The following is a 19,149-nucleotide window of genomic DNA, read 5'->3' on the forward strand; positions in this document are numbered from 1 at the left end:
CCCACAGATCCCCCCACCAGTCCGCAACTAGACCTGTCCCAGAGCTCCTCCTGCCCCAGAGGTGGGCCTGCTCCACAGATCCCCACAGCTGAACCTGTCCCAGAACTTCCTCTACGACTTGCCCTGCCCCACAGGTATCCCTCCCATCCACTTCAGTACTGGGCCTGCCCCATACTTGCCTCCATGCCCTTCATAGGGAAGGTACCGCCCATCACCCTCCTTTGTCACGCCCCTTCCAGCTCCTCAGCCAATCACTGTGACCTTCCTTGCCCTCTCCCCGCCTTCTCGTTCCTATTGGTAGTTGCATCTTCCCGCCCACTAAGCGGGCGGGGTTTTGACAACGGCGGCTGCAGCGAGGGGGCGGCTTGAAGCGGGGACACCGGGACCGGGATTGGGGGTACGGGAGCCGCCAGGGCATTGTTATGGTGTGGGTTAGAGGTGGGGAAGGACGAGCCCAGAGCCTCGGGTGAGATCGGAGGCCGGGGCTGAAGTTCCGGCAGCAGCCCAGGCCTCGCCCTGGATGCTGACCCCTCCGTAGGCCTGGAGATCTGGTCCTAGGGGCCTGGGGCTCTGGACCGTGGAGTCATGAGGGGCTCGGGAACTGGGCGATTCTGGGAGGTCTGGGCCTTAGGAGCTGAGCTTGGATTTGTGGCTTGAGGGCTGGGGGATCCGGGCATTCTGGGGTTTTGAGGCATGGGGAGCCTGTGGATCCGGTCCCTGGGATTCTGGTGGCCTGGACCTTAGTGGCCTGGTCTGGGGGCACAGGGGCTTGGGACCTGAATCCTGAGAGACCCTGAGGCTCCTGGGCCTTGGGATTTGGCGATCATGAGCTTTTGGGGCATGGGGAACCCGGAGAGTCTTAGTCCCCGTGTTCCTGGAAGTCTGGACCATGGGGGCATGAGCGACTTGGGATCTGGCGGATCCTAGGATGGCTGAGCCTTGGGAGCTTGGACCTGGAGCCTGGGTGTCCTGGGCCTGAGCTTAGGGCTGGAACCTGAGGGAGTGGGTCTGGGAGGCTGAGGCCTGGACTCTGGGCCTGAGCTCTGTTGTTGTGGTGTGAGCCTGGCAGTTTCCATCGAGAGGCTTTTGTTTACCCGTGCGGTTGGAGCCTGAGGCATTGCCAAGGTCTGCGGTGGAGCCCCAAGGGAGGGGGAGTGAAACCAGATCTGCTGGGGAGGATGGGTTTAGGGATGGCTTGGTGGTGTTGCAGTGGCATTTGCCTGGGGACAGCAACGGCTCCTGGCTGAACTCTGGCAGGAGGAGATGCAAAGGGATAAAGTAGGGAGTGTACCACCTCCTGAGCTGGGAAAGGGGCTTGGCTCTCTCTGTGTCGATGGAGAGGGCACAGCTGCTTCCGAAGAGCTGCTCAGTGGAAACGGGGAGCTCTCGGTGGGAGGATACCTCAGGAGCTGCCCAGTTGCTTCTTCGGTATGACTGCCCTTTGCAGGGTGCTGGGTGAGCTGAACCTCTGTCCTTAGCACAAGGGGCAAGGTCTGTACAGAGTGAAGGAGCATGCTTTGAGTGTCCTGACCTGTAAATGGGGCAGGAGGATGTGGGATGCCTGGGGCATTAGGTCAGAGCAGTGAGGAGGTGACTTCTGGGGTTGGGCACTGTGAGGATTCACCTGAAGCCTCTCCAGGGCTGGTGTTCAGAGTTCCTTGCCACATGGAAAGACAGAGGGAGGTAGTTTGTCTTGCATGAAAAGCGCTACAGCTCTGTGTGCTGTTGCTGCTCGTAGGACACAGCTGGGAGCACGAAGCTGGATGTGCTCCCTCTGCCCTCACCTCTCTGTGCTGTGCTGCAGGGTTCCTTCTCTCTGCTCTAGCATGAAGAGCACCCGCAGCAGCTCCTCCTTCCAGGGTGGCAGTGCTGGTGACATGGAGCTGAGCCTGACTGGCCTCCCTGCGCCGGTCTGGCGGCGCCCTGGCAGCGCCTCTCCTGCCAAGCACATGGTGCGCTCCGTCTCGGTCACCGCCGAGGGCAAACCAAAGAGGAACACACTGGTGAGTCCAGGGCTGGAGAGGTCCCTGCCTTGCCCTTCTCTCCTCCCTGTGCTGATTTCCTTCTGGAAACCCCCCTGCTCCTGCTGCCTTCTGCTGGATGCTGTGGTGTTTTCAGCCCCCGGCTGCTCCCTTGCTGAGCATTCACTGCTCCTGCTGGGCTCAGCAGAGCTGGGGACGTGGGGTGTCATTGAATGGAGGTTTTTGTGGGTGCTTTTTCGGCAGTGAATAGGATCCAGGTACTTTCTGGGCTCTCTTAAGATCCAGCAGCAGTCTCTGCATTCATTGCTGAGTAATGCTTGCTGCCTTGGCAGCCTTCCTGCACACTCCTTCCCAGGTTAACAAATGTGGCCTTTCTCACTGGGGAGCTCACACAGACCAGGGTGTTTCTGCTGGCTCAGCAGCAGTGGGGAGCACAGTGTCATTGCACTGCCTCAAGGAGAGTCTGGCAGCATGGGGATATCAGAAACACCATGTCAGGGATGTGGTAAAGGTGTGGGGGGGGGTAGGACCACCAGTAGTGCTATTTCAGGATGCCTGACATCCTAGTCCTGCCTACCTGTGCTTCTCCTTAACATCACTGCTGAACATGACCTTCTCCTACCCACAGGAAGATGCAGGATCTCGGGCAATGAACAACCTCCGGAGGTCCAACAGCACCACCCAGGTTAACCAGCAGGTCAAGAGCACACGCAGGTATGGCTCCAGCCACTGGTGTCTGTCTGTCCTGACTGTGTGAAACCAGCCCCCATCCATCCCACCTCTCTTGTCCTGTGATTAGGATTTGGGGAAATGGAGGCTGTTTCTGTGTCTGGGAAGCTTCTGTCACACAAGACGCTCAATACAGATACAAGGACAGAGCTGTTCAATTGCAACAACCCCTCATGGGCTGTGTCAGGAGACTTAAAGTTCTCCTGTCTGCAGTGACCTCTTAGGGCTGTCTCTAAATTGGGAGTTGCATAGAATCACAGAATCTTGTGGGTTAGAAGGGGGCTTTAGAGGGCACCTAGTTCACCACCCTCTTCTGTTCTACCCTGTGCCCATCCCATTAATAAAACTTTTCTGTTTGTGCACATCTAAAGCTGAAATCCAAAGCTCTGTGTGGAAATGAATCATTGATAGATTTCATGGCTGTGCAGTGATTCTCATCCCTTTCCTCCTCCCTGTCATGAGGTAGTTGTGCCTCATCTGTGTGCCATGCATGTTGTCGGTGCTCTGCCACAACTTCTGCCACAGCTTCTTGCTGAAGCAGCTGGTGTGAGATGAGAAGCTGCTATAGCTGTCCTGTGCCGTGTATCTGCCTGCAAGGTTAGCTCCACAACACACTCTCCCTCTTCCTCTCTGCACCTAAAATATTTGGTTCAGTTTTGGGGCCCTCATTACAGGAAGGACATTGAGGTGTTGGAGTGTGTTGAGAGAAGGGCAGTAAAGCTGGTCTAGAGCATTGTTCTTGTGAGGAGTGTCTGAGGGACCTGGGGTTGTTTAGCCTGGAGAAAAGGAGGCTGAGGGGACACATTCTCCCTCTCTACAGCTGCCTGAAAGGAGTTTGGAGTGAGGTGGGGCTTGGTCTCTTCTCACAAGGATGAGGGAATGGCCTCAGGTTCTTCTGGGGGGGAGGTTTAGATTGGACATGAGGAACAATTTCTTCCCCAAAAGGAGTTTTCAAGGCCTTGAACAGGCTGCTCATGGCAGCCCTGGAGGTGTTTAAAAAAGGCGTAGAAGTGGTGCTGAGGGCCGTGGTTTAGTGGTGACCTGGCAGTGCTGTGTTAATGAGTACTTGATGATCTTAAAGGTCTCTTCCAACCTAAATGATCTGTGATTCTTTGCCTTCCCTGGGTTTGGGCTAAAGCTCAGACCAGACAGACTTCCTGACCTTCTTTGAGAGCAGTTCTGGGGGAAGAAAGAAGCCAACAAGTCTGAGCAAAACCTCCCCAGAAAAGAAGACTACGTGGAACGTCTTGGTGAGGATGGGGATGCCCTGGGGCAGGTGGGCTGGTGGCTCTGCATGGTTTCTTGCATGGGGTAGAGACTGGCTTGTGAAGGAAGAGGATGGTCAAGGAGGTGGCTTTGGTTCTTGCCTGCATTTGTACCTGCTGGCTCCATGGCAGGATGATCAGCCACGTGTGGTCCCTGGCCCCTCTGGTTCCTGCAGCGTTGAGCCACCAGCAGGGATGAGGAGGAAAGAAGCTGCTGTGCTTCTGGCAGCCAACTTCACCGCCAACAACAGGTAGGAGAGGCTGAAGTAGAATCAGGCTGGTGTTGGGAGGAGCTACACTGAGGAAAAAGCCAGGCAGAAGAGGGGGTGCTGGTGCTCTGGCTCTGCCAGGGCATGAGCATCAAGCGCAGGGCACAGTGATGATGGTGTGGCCAGGATGCATCTGGAAGCTGCATGAGAGCTTGGTGGATGCATGGGAGAGGCTACTCTAGAAAGGGGAACAAGTCAAACCTGAACCCTTCAGGGCCAGGAGAGGCTGAAGCCAAGGCCGTAGCAGGGCCTGAAGAGCAGGCTGCCAGGTCTGCTCGGGCTCTCTGTGTGTGTCTGCATGTTGGGTAACAGCTACCGAGGAGCAGGCAAGGTGCTGGTGGGGCCTTGCCTGTTCCTTGCCCTGGGAGATGTTCCCAGATGGTCATAGCTGGGATGAAGTTGACAATGCAGGGAGCAGCATCACTGTTGCATGTTGTCCTCTTCAGGCCCAGCAAGTCCTAATGCCTCATCTTCTCTCCACAACAGAAGCAACAAGGGCGCAATGGGCAACTGTGTCACCACCATGGTGCACAACAACTACTCCACCACTGAGAAAGGCCCTGCACCCAAAAGCTCCAACCAGGTGCCCAACTCCCTCAAGTAAGTGTGGTGAGATCCTGGCCTGGAGGCTGTGCTGCCCCCATGCTCATGTGCTGAAGCAGCACAGGACAGGGCAGGATGGTTCCAAGGAGCTTCATCTTCCTTAGCAACGTTGTCAAAGCGACCTCGAATGAGGATGGTGAAAGCAGCAGCTTTGTGAAGTCTCAGAAGAATTTCTCCAGCAACAACATCATGACCTGCAACAACAACAGCAGTCTGCCCTGGAGGAAGGAGGTCACCGAGGAGGAGGCAGAGAGGTGAGGAGAGCTGGTGCATGGTGGCTGGTGGGCAGAGGCAGGAGGGCAGTGCCAGGCAGAGGGGTGAGCTCCAGGGGAGCTGGTGCTGGTTTGTTCTTGTCCTCTGGGGCTTTAGATATGGAAAAGGCCCCTTCTAGTGTGATGAGAGTGGCTGATTTATCCTCCTTGTGATTTGGCTTCATGCTTTGAGTTGTCATCAAAGGTGCAACTTCCTCCTACCCCAGAATTCAGCCTGGGGAAAGGCTTCCTTGAGTCAGGGTGTGAGGCACCAGAAGTCTCGATGCTGTGGGCAAGCAACCTGTTCTCTGCTGCCATGGGGCGGGGGTGATGTGGCCAGGGAGGACCATGGGGCCACACTGACCCTTCCTCTCCCCTCAGGTTCATCCAGCAGGTGAACTCGGCCGCCGTGACCATCCAGCGCTGGTACCGACGCCACTCGCAGCGGCACAGGGCAGCTGCAGCAGCTCTGGGGCGCTTGTTGGCTTCCAAAAGGGAGGTGAGACCTGGCCACCACCTCACAGCACCAACCTTTCCAACACCCCTGTCCCACTACCCTCACCAACTCGGGGTTTGAGTCCCTCCAATTGTGACCTGAGCTACTGGACTTTGTCTTTGCATCTAGCCAGCCCCTCACGTTCCAGAAAGCCGGGGAGGGTCCAGTCCCTGCAGGGATGTGTTGGGGAGGAAAAGACTGAGTTAGGTTCCAGGCAGGTTCAGGCTGGAAGCCCTTGGGCTCAGCACTGCACAGCTCCACTCTACCAGCTCCCCAGGAGCTGCAGACACTTGACTGTAGCAGCAGAAATCCTGCTGAGCTCTTATTGTTTGGGACACGCCAGTGGCCGGAGGAGGGATACCCTGTCTTGGCTCATCACAGCGAATCACTAACGAGTTGGCTCATTAGAGAGTGACATTGTCATCTGCAGCTATTTGTGTTGCTTTGTGTTGAATTATTTATCCCAATAACGAAAGGCTCCGCAGCTCTCGCATGTGAGTCTATTTTTAAACCTCCTCTCCTCGGCAGTTTCAGACCTAGATGGCTAAAAATTGCATTGAGTAGCTAAAGAAAACGAAGCTGCTCTGAAGTGGAGCTTTTTCTGGGGGTGCTTTACCTGCTTGGAGTAGGGGGGAAGTGGGAGGATGGAAAGCCTGGAGGTGGGATGAGCTCAGGTGTGATGTGCCCTTTCCTCTTCTCTGCTGTGGGAGGGTGGAGAGCGCTCAGTAACACTTTTCCCTCTCCTCTCTGGAAGGAAAGGCAGCAGCGGATGGAGGAAGGGAACATCCTGGATTTGCAGGAGAAGAAGGAGGAGGAACGGCGGAAGGTCCGGGAGGAGAAGGCGCGGCTGGCCCGACGTGCTGCCATCCAGGTTAGGGATGAGGCAAGGACCTCGTGGCTTGGCTTGGACCAGCTCATTGGCATCTTCCTGCGAGGCAGCAGGAGGGGCCCCTCCTCTGCATCTCAGGGGGCTTTGCATGGAGCAGAATTCGAGCCAGGCCTGGAAATGGAGTGGTCCCTACGGAGATGGAGGTGCCATGGAGCCGTTCCCTGCTGTGTTCCTGCCAAGCCTTGGCAGCTCACTTGGAGCCTGAGAACACAGCACTGGTTTCCATCTAATTTTAGGGGAAGGGTGACCACGTCGAGACAGGGGGACTGTAAGTGCAGCTCCTCAGAGAGGCCAAGGACAGGAGCACCCTGGGAAAGGGACACTGCTTGGGAGTGGGGGTCCCTCAGGGTGGGCTCAGTGCCCCATTGTGCCCGCAGGCAGGAGCACCTCAGCATCTGCACCCTGCTCCTGCAGCCAGAAGGGGCTGGGTGCTGCTAGGGCTCAGCTGAGGGGCTGGCACAGGCCGTGGGGAGTTGCCTGCTGGCTTGCGGTGCAGCTGCGGAGTTTTTTAAACCCCCAGTTTCTCTTTGCCCTAAATGGAATCATGTTACATCGAGGAGGGGGTGGGTCAGGGGAGAAGCAGCTGGAGAAGGCTGCAGCAGCCTTGCAAACGTGAGCTTGTGCCTTAAGTGACTTCCCAAAGCTCGGCTCAGGCGGCGTTGCTGTGCGGTGCGGGACCCCGGGGATTCGGAGGCCCTGCTGGAGCAGCAAAGGACACTGTGCAGGGGCGTGTGAGCTGTCCCTCTTCACATGGGGAGCTGCTGAGAACATGGCCACCACCTCCCCTGTGCTCCCAAGGACAGCAGTCATTCCTCTGACTCTGGAGTTGGCCTTGTTCTCAGCACAGGAGCGATGTGGACCTGTTGGAGTGGGTCCAGAGGAGGCCACAAAAATCATCAAGGGGCTGGAACGTCTCTACTCTGAGGCCAGGCTGAGAGAGTTGGAGTTGTTCAGCCTGGAGAAGAGAAGGCTCCAGGGAGACCTTCTTGTATTCAGTATTTAAAGGGGCCCATAGGAAAGATGGGGACAGACTTCTTGCATGGTCTGTTGTGACAAGACAAAGGGTGATGGTTTGAAATGAAGAGAGGGAGATTTAAACTGGATATAAAGAAGAAAACTTTTACACTGAGGATGGTGAGACTGTAGTCCAGACTTCCCAGAACCCCATCCCTGTAACCATTTTAAGTCAAGTTGAAAGGGGCTCTGAACAACCTGCTCTAGTTGAAGATGTCCCTGCTCGCTGCAGGTGGGTTGGAACTAGATGGTCTTTGAGGTCTCTTCCAACCCAAACCATTCTGTGGTTCTCTTGTTAACCCTTCAGCAGCAAGTGTGGGGGCTGTTGCTGTCTTCCAGGAGCTTGCAGCACAGATGTGCAAAAGCACACCCTGTGCTGGGCAGGATGCTGATGGCTTCTCTGTCCTTACAGGAACTGCACCAGAAAAGGGCCCAAAAGGCTTTGGATGCAAAGCGGTTGGCAGAAGAAGAGCTTGTGCTGGTGAAGGAGAGCAGAAGGGGAGCAAAGAAGAAGCCTGCCAAAGCAACTTCTGCAAGCAATGGCAGTCCAGCCAGCAGTGTCACCAAAGCCAACAATGCTGGTGGGTCCCTCCTGCAGGTCCACAGTGCTTTTGGAGCAGTGTGAGATGGGGAAGGAGGAGGTGGGCTTTGGTCCTCACTCCGGGAAGCTGCTTTGAAGGGGCTGGTTGTGGCAAGTGCCTGAGAACTGTCTGGTTTCTGCAGAGGCCAATTTCCACTCAGTACCTGCAGAGCCAGAGGAAAGCTGCCCTGCAGACCTCAGCTCCATGCCCTTGCAGGACCTTGGGGCAGAGGACAAGCTGCAGGTGGGTCTGGCTTTGCCTCCTGGCACCAGCTGCAGTGACAGGGCAGCCTTGGAGCCTTCACTGAATTCTGGGGAGATCTGGCAAACTCTTTTACTGCAGGATGTGTTGTCTTCTCCACTAGGATGTGAGCTCCAGAGAGACAGGTGGTGAGGAACTGGAGACAGTGGTGACTGCTGTCAGCAGGGCTCAGTCCAAGGTCACACTCAACGAGCTGCTGGACACGCTCAGGCTGTTGGAGGAAGAGCCAGAGCTGCTGCCCCCACCAAAGCTCTTCAAGAAGGAAAGATATGCCTGGATAGATGGGGTAAGCAAAGGGCCAAGCTGCTTTCATCCACCCTCAGCCAGCGTGACAGCTGCTTGGTGAGAGTGGATTCCTCTATGGGCTGCCTTCTCCCACAGCTTAATGGATGGTGGAAGATGAGAAGTGTGGGTGGTCCATGGCCAGAGAAGGCTGTGGGAGGGTCTGAAGGCAGTAAAGAAGTCATAGAATCACAAGTGGTTTTGGTTGGAAAAGACATTTAAGATCAAGTCCAACCATTAACCCAGCACTGCCAAGTCCCCACTAAACTGTGTCCCCAAGTGTCACATATACACAGCTTTTAAGTCCTTCCAGGGATGGTGACTCAACCATTTCCCTGGGCAGCCTGTTCCAGGGCTTGACAACCCTTTTGGGGAAGAGTCTGAAGGCAGTGGAGAAGTTTGGTGCAGCCAGGGCTTGGACATCCTCAAGAAGGATTAGAACTATGCAAGGGCTGCGATGGGAGCCGGGTTAGCACAGAGGATAAGGCCAGTTCCTGGGCTGCAGTGGGAGGACTGGGCCCCAGTGATGGAGAAGAGCCAGCACCTCTTCTCCCAAGCCTTCTCCTGGGTGCTCATTCCCAGCTGTGTCTGTCCAGCAGGAGCCCAGCTCCAATTCCCTGACTGCAGATAACTTGGAGAAGTTTGGGAAGCTGAACCACTCCCCAGGGGTCCCTGAGGATGGGGCCCTGCTCTCTGAGGCCAAGCTCCAAAGTATTATCAGTTTCCTGGATGAGATGGAGAAATCAGAGCAGGAGAGGCCCAGGTCAGCTGCCTCAGCCACACAGCGAGAGGTGAGAGCTGGCAAGAGTCTGTCTGGAGATGGTGCTGTTGGAGAGGTGGGGAAGGACTCTGGTGTGCAGGGTCTCCTATTTGCTTGTCCTGGTTCCAGGTAGTCCCACAACCTTGTAATGGTTGGTTTTGTTCCGTGGTAAACAGGGTCTCCTCTCCGAAGAGGAGCTGGCTCACTTGGAGCAGGCATCGGCTGTTGCCACGGAGGTCACCAGCTCCATCATGAGGCTGAAGCTGGAAGTGGAGGAGAAGAAGAGAACCATCAGCCTGCTGCAGACAGCGCTGGTGTGTGAGCCAGATGTGCGTGCTTGCTGGGCAATGAAAACCAGCAGCCCTTGGCAGATGTTTTCTGGGTGCAGTGGCTTTGAAGCACAAGATCAGGGCTCTGCCAATAGGGCTTCCCATCTCTGTGCCCAGTGAAGTATGGCAGTGGAGGGCTGGAGGCTGCTGGCTGTGCTGCAGTCCCAGCCACTGTTAGTGCAGCAAAGATCTGCCAGGTCCTTCCCAATCTGATGTGGCTTTGCTCAGATTTCTGCTCACTGACGCCTGATTTCTCAAACTCCCCTCCCTGACAGGTGCTTGATTAGTACAGGAACCCTGAGTCAGGACTTTGGCTGGACCTTTTCTTCCTGTCCCCCAGGGGTTTGGTTGTTCTTAGATTCACAGAATCATTTTGGTTGGAAAAGACCTTCAAGATCATCAAGTCCAACCTCTAACCCAGCATTGCCAGGTCACCACTAAACCTAAGCACCACACTTTTCAATTCCTTCAGGGATGGGCACTCTACCACTGCCCTGGGCAGCATGTTCCAGGCCTTGACAGCCCTTTTGGGGAAGGAATTTTTCCTCCTGTCTAACCTAACCCCATCCCAGCACAACTTGAGGCCATTTGCTCTCATCCTATCACTTGTTACTTGCTGACAGCGAGTCAGGAGGTGCGTCCCTGTGAGCAGCAGGGACTCTGATTCAGCTGTGTTCCTCCTTGTCCTGGCCCAGCAGTGCCTTCCAGGTTCAGTAGTTCTCTGCTGTACACGTGCTGGGGCTGGTGTAACTTCTCCCTCCAATGTCTTGTGGCTCTTCCAAAAGGCTCAGCAGAGGGAACTGACTGTCCGGCACATCAAACAGACCGAGAAGGAGCTTGGCCACCAGCTCAAGCTGCAGCGGGACCAGTATGAGGCAGCTATCCAGAGGCATCTCTCCTTCATTGACCAGGTAATCTCTCAGCTCAGCTCAGACTGATGCTTCTGAAGCCAGAAGCTGAAGTGGCTCTACCCTGCCTGGCCACCTGATGCCTCTTCTTGACTCTGCCCAGCTCATTGATGATAAGAAGGTGCTGAGTGAGAAGTGTGAGGCTGTGGTAGCTGAGCTGAAACAAGTGGACCAGAAGTATGGCAAGAAGATCACGCAGATGCAGGAGCAGCATGAGCTGGTGAGGGGATAGGGAAGGTGGGGGACAGAGAGAGATGTGCCGTGGCCAAAGCTGGTTAGTTTTGGTGAGATGGAGCCTCTGCCCAGACCAGTACAGTCTGTCTCACCTCAGTGGGGTCTGGTTGTTTTGAGGAGCCCTTCTCTGTGCATGGAAGGTCCATATCACCCGTGGAGCTTTTCCCTGGCTCCCCAAGAGGCTGCTGTCCTCTGCTCCCCAAAGCCAAGAGCATGGGACTGACCAGGAGACAGTGTCAGCTCCCAGGGGCTCTGCTTGGGAAGAACCTTCCCACCCCTCCTGCCATGGACAGAGCTCACCCGACTGCAGGGTGACTGGGGGTCTTGCTTTGGCAGATGCTGGCACCGACCTGATGCCACAGAAGAGTCTGAACCTGTGGCTGTGTCTTCCTGAGCTGGGTGCCTTCCAGCGACCTTTGCAGGCGCAGGGATGCTCTCAGAGCTAAACGGGGGGACAGTTATAAAGGACATGGAATGTTGTGCCAGAGGAGGTTTAGGTTGAACATTAGGAGCAATTTCATCCCCCAAAGGATTGTCAAACCCTGGAACAGGCTGCCCAGGGCAGTGGTGGAGTCCCCATTCCTGAAGGGGTTTCAAAGCTGTGTAGATGTGGAGCTGTGGGACATGGTTTAGTGGTGGCCTGGCAGTGCTGGGTTAATGCTTGGACTCGGGGATCTTGAAGGTCTTTTCCAACCAAAACATTTCTGTGATTCTAAGTGCTGCTGGCTCACAGCTTGGCTCTGGTGCTCCTCCAGGCTCTGCTCACACTTGGCCTTGCAGCCAAGCTCTTGCCCAGGACTCTGGAGCAGGTCAGGCATTTGCAGCTGTCTGAGCCTGTTCAGACAGATGCCCTCACATGCAGGACTGGCCTGGCTCGTGGTGCTGTGCTCTTGATTCCTGAGCCCAGCCAAGAGGATGCAGCCAGCACAGCACTGCTGTGTGTGGTGCCTGGAGGGGCCCCTTCCCAGTGAGGGATGGGGCTGGTTGCACTGTTGACAGCCTGCGTGAGGCAGAGGAGCTGCTCCCATTCTCACTCCCTGCTTGCAGCAGGGCAGCAGTGGTGGCAACGATCCCTGGACCCCTCCACACTCTTTCTGCATCCCCTTTGTTTTCCCTGCTCTTGCTGACCTGGGCTCCCAGCTTGGCCAGACGGCTCCCTGCTTCCTCTGTGTGGTGGGAACAGCTACCAAGTAACTTTTGTCCCTGTGGGCATCCTCTGGTCACCAGAGCAGACCCCTGACCAGGTGTCACGCTCCCTGGCAGGGCTAGCTCTGCCCTTGGCCCAGAGCTGTGATGGCTGATGGTGCTGCTGGGCCTTTGGTGCATCCCAGTTTGGCTGTGCCTCACCTCCCTGTCCACCCTTCCCATTGCTCTCTGCACACACAACTGCTTGATTTTTGTCCCTCTCTCCTCCTGCCTCTCTTTCCCTCCCTGACTCTGTCATTCCACTTCTGTCTCCATCCCCTCCTTTCTTTCTCCCCAGGTCTGGCGCACTTTGGGCCCCTTTTGTGAGGTAAATGTGGTCTTTGCTTTTTTTCTGTACCTTGCCCTTCTACTCTTGGATCTGCTCCAACTCTGCAGGTGCCTGCAGGCAGCTGGGCTGGGCTGGGAACCCCTCACTCAACAGCTGGGTCAGCCCTTTGAAGGGTTTCACCCCATCTTCACCCCATCTCCACCCTATCTCCCCAGGCAGTGTGCTCAGCTGCTGCCTTCAGGCTCTCCCTGTTTTCCCAGTCCGATTTTCCCACCCCTTTTTTACCTAAAAGTGAGTCCCAGGCTGTGCAGGCAGCTCCCTGCTATTCCCTGCTCCTCTCTGTGCAGCGACCATTGGGTGTCCAGGCACACACTTGTCCTCTAGAACTGTGACATGTCTCATGTCCTCCTTGTACACATCATCTTCCTGTGCCAAAATGGAGCCATTTCTGGCCAGGCTGAGCCTTCTGTCAGCTGCTGCCTTTCTCACCAGAAACCCCAGTGCAGAAGTGGGGAGTCAAGCGCTTCAACCAGCTTTTGCCAATGGAAGCGCTGGGAAGAGCTCCACTGGCAGCAGGGCCTGGTGTTTTTCCAGCTTTTTTGCTGGAGAGGAGGAAGAGGAGGTAAATACAGGCAGAGGAGGAAGCGAGAGCCTCTGAGTCTTTGAAGAGTTTTGGGTTGTTGCAGGTGTGGGCTTGTCCTGCTGCTGGAGGGTCCTTCATGCCAGGGGCAGAGAAGTCTGGAGAAGGAAGTATCTTCACATATGACCCTTCATGTGCTGACAGACAGGCTGCCTTGCCCATGAGGACCATCTGCAGCCCCAAGTCCTATCTCCTCCCTGTAGATGCTCTCATGTCCGAGCCAGCAAGATTATTCCCAAGGGTTTTTCTTTTCCTCCACACTCAAGGTCTGAAGGGCAGCAGCAGCCCCATCCCATGAGAGAGGAGAAAGCACTGAGGCAGAGCATGCAGTTGCTTCTTTGGACTGGGAGAACGTGGCTAGCTGGGGCTGTGCAAGGCTTCTGTGCACAGCTCAGGCTGTCCGCTCTCGCCTGCATCTTCCTTCTCGATGGCCCAGCTGCCAGGATGAGGAGTTTTCTCCCTTTGCTTGTCTCTAAAGTTTTCCCCTTTGCTTTGAAACAGGAGATTAAGAAACTGAAGGAACTGATGAGTGCAACTGAGAAAATCAGGCGGGAGAAGTGGATGGATGAGAAAACCAAAAAGATCAAAGAAATCACTGTGAAAGGTAGGGGCAAGTTCCCTTGGGACTAGCTGCAGTCAGGCAGGTGTTGAAGCTGCTGGCAGCTCAGGGAAGAGCTGCTCAGCATGGACCCTCCCTGCACCCTGTGTTTGGTAGAGAGAGATGCTACAGGTCAAGAAAACCCCCTGCATGCTTGGCACCCCTCCTGCTTCCCAGCCCCTCTTCGCTGAGTTGCTGCGTTGGCAGCCTCCTAGCCGGCTGGCCAGGGCCAAGGGCAGCAGCGCTGGGGGTCAGGACAGCCCCAAGGTTGAGTTGTCCTCCCTGCTGCCCCAGGGCTGGAGCCAGAGATCCAAAAACTGATTGCCAAGCACAAGCAGGACATCAGGAAGCTGAAGCTGCTGCACGAGGCCGAGCTGCTGCAGTCGGACGAGCGCGCAGCCCAGCGCTACAGCCGGCAGGCGGAGGAGCTGCGGGGCCTGCTGGAGCGGGAGAAGGAGGAGCAGAGCCTGCGGGCACGGCAGCGGTGAGGGGAGGCCTGGGGGTGCTTGAGGGCTCACAGCATGCAGGTAGTGTCCAGCACTGCTGGCTGGTTCCTGATACTTGCAGCAGCCCAGGTGGCCAAAGAAGCTGAGAACATAGAATTGTTAGGGTTGGAAGGGACCTCAAGGATCATCCAGTTCCAACCTCCCTGCCATGGTCAGGGACACCTCACAGTAGGTGAGGTTGCTCACAGCTGCATCCAGCCTGGCCTTAAAAACCTCCAGGGCTGGGTTTTCTACCGCCTTCCTGGGCAACCTGTTCCCATGCCTCACCACCCTCATGGTGAAGAACCTCTTCCTAACATCCGATCTGAATCCACCCATTTCTATTTTTGTTCCATTCCCCCTAGTCCTGTCATCACCTGACACCCTAAAAAGTCCCTCCCCAGCTTTTCTGTAGGCTCCCTTAAGATACTGGAAGGCTGCAATAAGGTCTCCTTGGAGCCTTCTCTTCTCCGTCCAGACCTCTATCAGAAATAGTGTTGTCAGTAGGACCAAGGCAGGGCTTGGCCTCCTGTACTCAGTACTGATGAGGCTGCACCTCAAATACTGGATTCAGTTTTGGGACACTCACTACAAGAAGGGCACTGAGGGTGCTGGAGCATGTCCAGAGAAGAGCAACCAAGCTGCTCTAGAGCACAAGTCTTGTGAGGAGTGGCTGAGAGACCTGTGGTTGTTCAGCCTGGAGAAAAGGAAGCTGAGGGGAGACCTCACTCTCTACAACTTCCTGAAAGAGGGTCAAAGAGAGGTGGGTCTTAGTCTCTTCTCCCAAGAAACAAGCAATAGGACAAGAGGAAACAGCTTCAAGTTGTGCCAGGAGAGGTTTAGTTTGGACGTTAGGAACAATTTCTTCCCTGAAAGGTTTGTTAAGCCCTGGAACAGGCTGCCCAGGGCAGTAGTGGAGTCCCCATCCCTGGAGGGACTGAAAACCTGTGCAGATGTGGTGCTGTGGGACATGGTTTTATAGTGACCTGGCAGTGCTGGTTTAACAGTTGGACTCTATGATCTTAAAGGTCTTTTCCAACCAAAATGATTCTGTGATGCTATAATATCCATGGGGAGCAGCCCTGTTTTCTCCACCAGCCTGAGGTAGGAGACACCACTGAAACAGAGGCTTCCTCTAGCATCAGTCCTGACTGCAGAAGGGATGAGTCAGGGTGAAGAGGCAGATCAGTGTCCCTGAGGCTGCTGTGCCCCACAGGTGTGAGCAGCAGCTGGAGCAGGAGGAGCAGGCACTGCAGCAGCAACGGCGTCGGCTCTATGCCGAGGTGGCTGAGGAGAAGGAGCGGCTCAGCCAGCAAGCGGCCAGGTGAGAGGGCTGGCAGGGTGGCCAAGGGCTGGTGGGGCCCTTTGCTCTGGGCCAGGCTCCAGTGGTGCTTGAAGGGGGCCAAATGGGAGCACCCCAAGACTGCTCCAATGGGAGCTGTGGTCTGTATGTGGGCAGGCAGAGAGCAGAGGTAGAGGAGCTGCGGCGGCAGCTGGAGGAGAGCAGCTCGGCTGTCACCAGGGCACTGAAGGAGGAGTACACCAAGGAGAAGGAGGAGCAGGAGAGGCAGCATCAGGTCAAGTTTTCCTTTTGCCTGTGGGCCCTGGATTTGCAATGGTGGATGCTGGTGCCACAGAGCCCTGTGCAGTGCTGATTGCTGGTGCTGCTAGAGTCCTGCTCTCAGCCAGCATCGTGGGGGCTGAGCAGTTTATGTCCTGTTGTTCCACAGGCAGAAGTGAAGGTGCTGAAGGAGCAGCTGGAGATGGAGAAGCAGGCCTGGGAGGCAAATTACATAAAGAAGGAGGTAACAGCAAGGGCTGCCCTTCCCCAGAGATACCACCCTCAAGTGAGACTGGGGCAAGGTTTGCCATCTCTGTCCCCAGGAGGCCTGGCTGCTCTCCCGGGAACGAGAGCTGCGGGAGGAGCTGAGGAAGGAGAGGGACAAAGAGATCGAGCTAGTGATCGAGCGCCTGGAGGCCGACATGTCCTCTGCCAGGGAGGAGTGTGAGAGAGCAGCAGAGAACAGGTATGAGGAGAGTGAGGAGGGAGCCTGTGAGACCCTGCTCCTCATGGATTAGTCTCCTTCCCCTGTTCCCTGAGCCCTCTGCACATCTCTCCAGTGACTTCTGCATGCTGCAGTGCCTGGCTGAGCCAGGCTGCCTGTCCTTTCCTCTTGCTAGGATTAAGAGGATCCGAGACAAGTACGAGTTGGAGCTCCAGGAGCTGGAGAGGTCTGAGAGGAAGCTGCAGGAACGCTGCAATGAGCTGAAGGGGCGGCTGGCAGAGCTGGAAGGGGAGAGTGTTCGTCTACAGGGCCTGCTGAAGCACAAGGAGCAGGAGGTGGAGGAGATCCAGAAAGTGGGTGAAGAGCAGAGCCTGGGGATCCAGCTTCTCTCCCTCCATCCCCATGCATTGCCCTGTGCCCATCAGTGCCTTGATGCCACCTGTGTGTCCTGCTGCAGGTGAGGGACCAGCTGGCCCAGGAGCGGAGCAGCATGGCCGAAGTGATCCGTCAGGAATTCGCTGACAAGCTGCTGGGGATGGAGGAGGAGAACAAGCAACTGAAGGTGGAGATGGCAGAGATGAGAGCCCGGCAGCGCCTGGAGCTGGACAGGATAGTGCAGGAGAAGGACCAAGAGCTGGAGGAGGTTCACAGGAGGTGAGGCTGCCCTGAGCTGGGCTCAGAGCTGTGGCTGTGGGTGCAGAGCTAGCCCAGGGTGTGTTGCAGGAGTGTGTCTGCAATGCTGCATCCTCAGGCACGGCTTCCAGTCCTGTCAGTGCAAAACAGGCAGCAGAGTCTCACCCAAGCTGGCTGCCTGCTCAGTCTATGTGAACCCTCTAGCCCTTGTGACTTCTGGCCTGCTCTGTGTCATCCTGTCCCCAGGGATGCCTGAAGGACATTACTGTTGGGGTGAGCAGTGGAGCACAGCTCCATCTGTGATTCCTCCCAAGCAGGAGCACTGTGAGCCGGCTGGGCTAAGCTCAGCTCCTGGAGAGCTTTGCTCTGGGTAGCACCAATACCTGTGACTGCAGTAGATTTGCTGCTCCAGAGGGGCTTAGCAACTAATTTTCCTTCATCACCATCCCTCTGTTGGTGTCTGTGCAGAGCTCTCACCACCAGCTGTAAAGGAGAGGCTGTTGTACCAGCACATGGAGCTAATGGGCTTTCCCAGAGTCTGCTGATTCCCACTCACTCAGAGAGCCAGGGTCAGACCTTGAGTATGAGATAAGCAGGATCCCCTTTTTGCCTCCATCCCTTACGTACAGCCTGGCAAAGGCTGGGAAGCAGAACGTCTGGTGCTCTTGACAGCTGTGGGGAAGAATCCAGCCATGAGGCAGCAAGCATGGTCTTGAGAAACAGGAGGAAACACAAAATCCCTTCCCTGTGGTCCTGTTAATTAATTAAGTCTTGTGAAGCTAATGTCCCCTTCTTCCTACAGATGACTCAATCCAAACTACAGAACTCGCCAAGGGAATAAAGGCTCTTCTAGCCCAGAGTCACTGCTGTCTGGGTTGGGGGAGAGGTGCTGCACGCCCCACTTGGTGCTGAAATTGCCCTCCTGGGTCATGGGGCCAGCTGGGGATGAGGTCCTTAGCCCCAGTTTGGGGCTGGGCACCAGGATGAAGTCCTCAGCCTCTCTGTTTCCATCTATTCAGGGTGAAGAGAGCAGTCGCAAGGAAGGAGGAGAATGTGAGCAGCCTCCGGAAGCAGTATGAGGTGAGTGAGGGGGTACAGCCCTCCCTGCCCCTGGGGCTGCAGCTCTGCTGCGGGGTGCAGCCACCTCTCCCTCTCCTCTGCTCTGTTGCAGGTGGCTGTGCAGAGAGCTGACTGCCTGAAAGCCCTCCTGGAGCAACAGCGAAAGCAGCTGCTGGCTACCAAATGACCACCACCACCCTGCCGTGCAGGGCTGGGGGGGCTCTGGACACCCCTGGATTTGGAGCTGGGGTTGGACTCTCCCTCCCTTCCCTCCACCCTCATTTTTCACAGCCTGGTGACAGTGCTGTGAGCCCTGCTGGGACACTCAGCAGCCTTCAGGTGTTGTTGGTTGTGTTTTAACAATAAACCTGGGGTGGTTTCTACATTGGGTTCTGTTCCATCTGTGTTCTCAGGGCAAAGGGGAGGTCCCTGCCGTGCTGGCATCCATAGTGTCATTTTCTTCACTGTTGCATTTGTCTGCCTCCAGTTGTATCCATGCCAGGGTAGAGGCTGCTCTTCCTTGTGGTTTGCATGGCAGCAGACCCTCCCTACCCTGTGTTCCTGCATCCTGAGACCTTCCTTGTGTAGGACCTATGAGTCAGGGCTGAGCTGGGTGACAGGAGACTCCTCTTAGGAGCAGCTTCAGAAGCAGCATGATCAGCAAGTGGAGAGAGGGGATTCTGTCTCTGTTCCACTCTGCTGAGACTCCACCTGCAGTGCTGGGTCCAGCTCGAGCCCTCGGCACAGGACAGACATGGACCTGTTGGGCTGGATCCAGAGGAGGCCACAACAAATTTCCCCTCTGCTCTGAAGACAAGCTGAGAGTTGGGATTGTTCAGCCTGGAGAAGAGAAGGCTCCAGGGAGACCTTCTTGTGGCCTTTCAGTGCTTAAAGGGCTGATCAGAAAGATGGGGACAGACTTTATAGCAGGGCTTGTTGTGACAGGACCATGGGTGATGGGTTTAAACTAAAAGAGGGAGATTTAAACTGGATATAAGGAAGAATTTTTTTTACACAGAGGGTGGTAAAACACTGGCACAGGTTGCCCAAAGAGGTGGAGGATGCCCCATCCCTGGAACCATTACAGTTCAGGCTGTCCATGGCTCTGAGCAACCTGCTCTAGTTGAAGATGTCCCTGCTCACTGCAGGGAGTTGGACTCGATGACATCTAAAGGTCCTATCCAACTGAAACCACGATGATTTTGAGGTTTGAGGCTGAAGATGCCATGTTCCTGCCAGCCAAGGAGGGGTGGATGGAGGTGGGAGCTGTCGCCCAGCAGCCCAGGCACATGGGTGCTGGCTCTGGGAGTGCCCTGCTCCCTGCTTCATTTCCCTTCTAGAGTGAAATGTTCAGGATGATGTGGGGAGGCATGGTTGGGGCAGGATGTGATGCCTCAGCCT

General features: G+C 55.8%; 1 protein-coding gene across 9 annotated transcripts; it reads left to right on the forward strand.

Moving 5' to 3' along the window:
- Positions 1-327: 327 nt before the first annotated feature.
- CEP131 (centrosomal protein 131) lies at positions 328-18,115 on the forward strand. 9 transcript variants are annotated; one of them, XM_054170603.1, is made up of 27 exons: positions 328-397; positions 1,826-2,003; positions 2,611-2,696; positions 3,850-3,961; positions 4,109-4,227; positions 4,732-4,845; positions 4,953-5,102; positions 5,481-5,598; positions 6,350-6,466; positions 7,911-8,079; positions 8,222-8,322; positions 8,444-8,626; positions 9,219-9,413; positions 9,559-9,711; positions 10,497-10,622; positions 10,723-10,839; positions 12,337-12,366; positions 13,469-13,571; positions 13,860-14,049; positions 15,267-15,374; positions 15,510-15,627; positions 15,781-15,855; positions 15,935-16,077; positions 16,232-16,409; positions 16,514-16,710; positions 17,709-17,769; positions 17,861-18,115. In XM_054170603.1, the coding sequence occupies exons 2-27, from the start codon at positions 1,827-1,829 to the stop codon at positions 17,933-17,935; spliced, it is 3,315 nt and encodes a 1,104-aa protein (XP_054026578.1). In that variant the 5' UTR covers positions 328-397; position 1,826; the 3' UTR covers positions 17,936-18,115. The 9 variants fall into 9 exon arrangements, with proteins under 9 accessions (XP_054026578.1, XP_054026570.1, XP_054026571.1 ...); XM_054170595.1 differs by lacking the exon at positions 328-397 and having other exon boundaries at positions 1,667-2,003; XM_054170596.1 differs by lacking the exon at positions 328-397 and having other exon boundaries at positions 1,667-2,003; positions 9,222-9,413.
- Positions 18,116-19,149: the final 1,034 nt, after the last annotated feature.

This window comes from Dryobates pubescens, chromosome 20 (genome assembly GCF_014839835.1).
Source record: "Dryobates pubescens isolate bDryPub1 chromosome 20, bDryPub1.pri, whole genome shotgun sequence".
NCBI lineage: Eukaryota > Metazoa > Chordata > Aves > Piciformes > Picidae > Dryobates > Dryobates pubescens.

What these genes read in the sequence shown, in the direction of transcription:
- CEP131 (XM_054170595.1), top strand. Translation starts at nt 1,698, where the DNA reads ATGAAAAGCGCTACAGCTCTGTGTGCTGTTGCTGCTCGTAGGACACAG. An exon ending in TGCAGGAGCAGCATGAGCTG is followed by an intron (nt 10,840 to 12,336) that starts GTGAGGGGATAG and finishes CTTTCTCCCCAG; the next exon opens with GTCTGGCGCACTTTGGGCCC. An exon ending in GCCTCCGGAAGCAGTATGAG is followed by an intron (nt 17,770 to 17,860) that starts GTGAGTGAGGGG and finishes GCTCTGTTGCAG; the next exon opens with GTGGCTGTGCAGAGAGCTGA.